The sequence below is a fragment of the Phacochoerus africanus genome, chromosome 15 (genome assembly GCF_016906955.1).
Source record: "Phacochoerus africanus isolate WHEZ1 chromosome 15, ROS_Pafr_v1, whole genome shotgun sequence".
NCBI classification, from domain to species: Eukaryota; Metazoa; Chordata; class Mammalia; order Artiodactyla; family Suidae; genus Phacochoerus; species Phacochoerus africanus.
The window spans coordinates 124,718,448-124,722,924 of NC_062558.1; the positions used below are offsets into that span (position 1 = coordinate 124,718,448).

At 54.5% G+C, this 4,477-nt stretch overlaps 1 protein-coding gene across 1 annotated transcript; it reads left to right on the forward strand.

The window, feature by feature from the left end:
* Nucleotides 1-261: 261 nt before the first annotated feature.
* On the forward strand, nucleotides 262-2,773 carry ADRB1 (adrenoceptor beta 1). Its single transcript, XM_047761659.1, has one exon. The coding sequence runs from the start codon at nucleotides 395-397 to the stop codon at nucleotides 1,943-1,945; it is 1,551 nt and encodes a 516-aa protein (XP_047617615.1). The 5' UTR covers nucleotides 262-394; the 3' UTR covers nucleotides 1,946-2,773.
* Nucleotides 2,774-4,477: the final 1,704 nt, after the last annotated feature.

The following is a 4,477-nucleotide window of genomic DNA, read 5'->3' on the forward strand; positions in this document are numbered from 1 at the left end:
GCACTAGCGAGCTCAGGGAGGGGCGCGAGCGCAGGAACCCGCGGGCCGAGGCGGCGCTCGCTGGGCGATCTCCTCCGGACTCCCCAGAGCTGCTGAACCGCCGGGGGCGGGGAGGGGGTGCGGGGAGTTGCGCGGGGGGGAGAACCAGATCGGGGCGTGCCTTCGCTCGGATTGGCTGCAATAGCCTGACGCGAGGCCCCGGGGGTTGGCTCCAGGGAGTGGGAGTGGGAGCGGGGTGGGGTGGGTGCTGGGTGCCGGGGCTGCGGGTTCCGCGCGCTCAGAAACATGCTGAGGTCCCGGCAGCTGTTCCAGCAGCGACAGCGGCTCCAGCAGCAGCGGCGGCGGCGGCGGCGGCGACAGCGCACAGCTCTGGCGGGGAAGGCGCCCTGCGCCCATGCCTGCGGCCCCGCGCCGCGGCTGCCCTGACCTGGCCGCGACCTCCCTCGTCGCGCCCCGCCGCCCGGGCCTCTGGGGGGGTTCCCCGACCGCGGCCCAACTCCGCCACACCCCCCGCCCCCGGCCTCCGCAGCTCGGTATGGGCGCGGGGGCGCTCGCCCTGGGTGCCTCCGAGCCCTGCAACCTGTCATCCGCCGCGCCGCTCCCCGACGGCGCGGCCACCGCGGCGCGGCTGCTGGTGCCTGCGTCCCCTCCCGCCTCGCTGCTGACCCCAGCCAGCGAGGGATCCGTGCAGCTGTCGCAGCAGTGGACGGCTGGCATGGGCCTCCTGATGGCGCTCATCGTGCTGCTCATCGTGGCGGGCAACGTGCTGGTGATCGTGGCCATCGCCAAGACGCCGAGGCTGCAGACGCTCACCAACCTCTTCATCATGTCCCTGGCCAGCGCCGACCTGGTCATGGGGCTGCTGGTGGTGCCATTCGGGGCCACCATCGTGGTGTGGGGCCGCTGGGAGTACGGCTCCTTCTTCTGCGAGCTCTGGACGTCGGTGGACGTACTGTGCGTGACGGCCAGTATCGAGACCCTGTGTGTCATCGCCCTGGACCGCTACCTCGCCATCACGTCGCCCTTTCGCTACCAGAGCCTGCTGACCCGCGCGCGGGCACGGGCCCTCGTGTGCACCGTGTGGGCCATCTCGGCCCTGGTGTCCTTCCTGCCCATCCTCATGCACTGGTGGCGGGACAAGGGTGCCGAGGCACGCCGCTGCTACAACGACCCCAAGTGCTGCGATTTCGTCACCAACAGGGCCTACGCCATCGCCTCGTCCGTGGTCTCCTTCTACGTGCCCTTGTGCATCATGGCCTTCGTGTACCTGCGGGTGTTCCGCGAGGCCCAGAAGCAGGTGAAGAAGATCGACAGCTGCGAGCGCCGCTTTCTCGGCAGCCCCGCGCGGCCGCCCTCGCCCGCGCCCTCGCCCGGGTCCCCGCTCCCTGCCGCCGCTGCCGCAGCCCCGGTAGCCAACGGGCGCACCAGCAAGAGGCGGCCCTCGCGCCTCGTGGCCCTGCGAGAGCAGAAGGCGCTCAAGACGCTGGGCATCATCATGGGCGTGTTCACGCTCTGCTGGCTGCCCTTCTTCCTGGCCAACGTGGTGAAGGCCTTCCACCGCGACCTGGTGCCCGACCGCCTCTTCGTCTTCTTCAACTGGCTGGGCTACGCCAACTCGGCCTTCAACCCCATCATCTACTGCCGCAGCCCTGACTTCCGCAAGGCCTTCCAGCGCCTGCTCTGCTGCGCGCGCCGGGTCGCCCGCGGGAGCTGCGCGGCCGCCGGGGATGGGCCGCGCGCCTCTGGCTGCCTGGCGGTGGCCCGGCCGCCGCCGTCGCCCGGGGCCGCCTCGGACGACGACGACGACGAAGACGACGTCGGGGCCGCGCCGCCGGCGCCCCTGCTGGAGCCCTGGGCCGGATGTAACGGCGGGGCGGCAGCTGACAGCGACTCGAGCCTGGACGAGCCGAGCCCCGCGGGCCGCGCCTCGGAATCCAAGGTGTAGGGCCCAGCGCTCCCTCCCCACCTCCCCAGCGGGGATGCAGGCTCTGCGCCGAGAGAAGAGAACCCGGCGCCCCGAAAGGCTTCCCGGGGGATGAGGAGATCTGTGTTTACTCGAGACCGAAAGCAGGTGAACTCGCAAACCTCGTCTGCATCATCTAAGGCAAACAGAAAAGCCGCGGACCGTTGCACAGAAAGGAAAGTTTGGGGAGGGTGGGAGAGTGGCTTGCTCATTTTTCTTGAGTTCTTTTCTCTGTTTGTGGTCCGTCCTCCTTTTGTGTGTGCGTGTGATGCATCTTTAGATTTTTATTCCCCCAGGTGGTTTTTAACACTTTCTGCGAAGACTAGGGAAGGGATGGGAGAAGCATTAGGAGAGTTTTTAAAAAGGTGTCTCAACTTGGCTTCCATTCCGTTCCCGGGGACGGGAGCAGTCAACCGGAGAGCAAGGAGGGACAGTGTGTCAGGACATGTTTGCTTTGCAGAGAAATTTCATTTTAAGTCCGGAGCCATGATTTCTCCTGTTCTTAAAGCAGAGGGAAAGGATACAGGCAAAGTTTCAGGAAATTGTAAGCTATTCTTGGAACAAGCCTCACCTTGCTTTCCTTTTGCAGGGCAAGCCGGCTGTCCCCGAGCACCTCCGTGGTCAGGCTGAGGGGTTCCTACCTCACACTGTGCACGTTGCACAGCAAGATAGAGAGACTTGTTTACATTAAACAGCTTATTTATGTATCAATATTAGTTGGGAGGACTAGGCGCTGAGCCTCTGTGACATGTGACTCTGTCCATTGAAGACAGGACAGAAAAAAAAAAAAGGAAATAATTCAGATTACTGCACATGCGGGTAAAAACAAAACAAAGGCATGATTCGAAGTGGCATTTTTGCACAGTATTAGGATTTGTAAAACCCACAGAAGATGTTACTTGCACAAAAAGAAATATTTTTTAGCAGGGGCGGGGTGGGGTGGGGGCAGATCTTAAAAACTAAAATAAAGTTCAAACTCTACTTCTGTTGTCTATTATGTTATTGAGCTAGTGATTTATTGGGAAAAAACACCTTTTTATACTCTTTTATCATGGTACTGTAACTGTATCCATTATTATAAATATAATTATCTTAAGGATATTTTTATTATTTTTTTATGTCCGAGGGCCCACATGAATCTGCTGGTAAAATTTAGCACTTGTGTGTAAATACTCTTTCCTCTGTGTGTTTTGCCAAGTATTTATACTCTGGTGCAACTAACTACTATGTGAGGAATTGGTCCATGTGCAATAAATACCAATGAAGCACAAAAAAAGATCATGTACCGTGTGTCTTTAAGGGGTCAGTGATAATGGAAAAGACAGTTTGTTTTGTTCAAAGTATAGGCTGGATTTCCCATAGAGCTCTTTTAATAGCTTTTCATGACTCAATAGCATAGCAAAATGCCTCTCGACCAAATAAGGCGTGCACCTACTGAGAGCTGCAGACTTGCCCTGAATTTTCACAGTCAGATTCAGAGTATTCTAGACTACTTGTAGGTGTTTTCAGGATCCCATCTGCCACACTTGACTTAAGAAATAATATTTGGGATTGTGTATCTTCTTAAAAAAAAAAAAAAGTGATTGAGTCAGGCAGGTAACACACCTACAGCCTTGCACAGAAACAGAAAAGAAGACACCTCCTGGAACCATCATTGCCTACTTGGAATTTGGTAAGTGGCATCCACTGCTGGTTTTTGTTTTCCCATAGAAAAATCCCAGCCTATGGAGTGTGCAAATTTCTCCAGTGGCTGTTTAGAACGCAAAACGCTTTCGTGGTTAAGCAAAAATTCATAAAAGAGCCTTTACGTCAATATGTTTCTCTTGGGTAATTAAACAGACTATTTCGGTGGACGTTCTGGGTGGGTAGGTAACAGGTAAAAGAAAATGTGAAGATTTTAAATTTCACACCCCAAATTATGACACTCTCAATGGCTAGGATAGTTTTCACAAACTTAGTTCCTAAGAAAGTAGAGTGAAATTACATCCTGGGATTAATTCTACATTCTCCAAAATAAGTTTCTCTTTGTATTTTTAAACAAGCTTTTGCTTTCATGACAGTACCGTAAAGAAACCCAAGTGAAAAGTATAAAGTTTGGGCTTTTACTGAGATTTAACATGCGCAAAATCTTTTCTACCAAGGAAAGTCAAGAAAGTCAAGACTGATTGATTCCCCCTCCATTTTTTTTTTTTTTTTTTTTTGCAGTGAGATATTCTAAAGATAAGGTGAGCTTCTGCTTCTGAGAGGTTAATGTAGATGTTTTAGAGATCAGAGAAGGTTGCAGGAACAGTAGCAGTTTCAGAAAAAGCTTCTCTGTCTAATAAGCTGCTAGGTCTAACCCTTCTGGGGGTGGGGGGAGGTGGAAGGGCAGAAGGTGGCAAAAGTTATTTTAAAATACAAAGATAAATACTTAAAGACATATTTTGGAGAACGTAAAAATCAATTTCAGGATGAAATTTCACTCTACTATCCCCTAGAAACAAATGTAGTCCATTTCTATCCTCCCTTACCCAA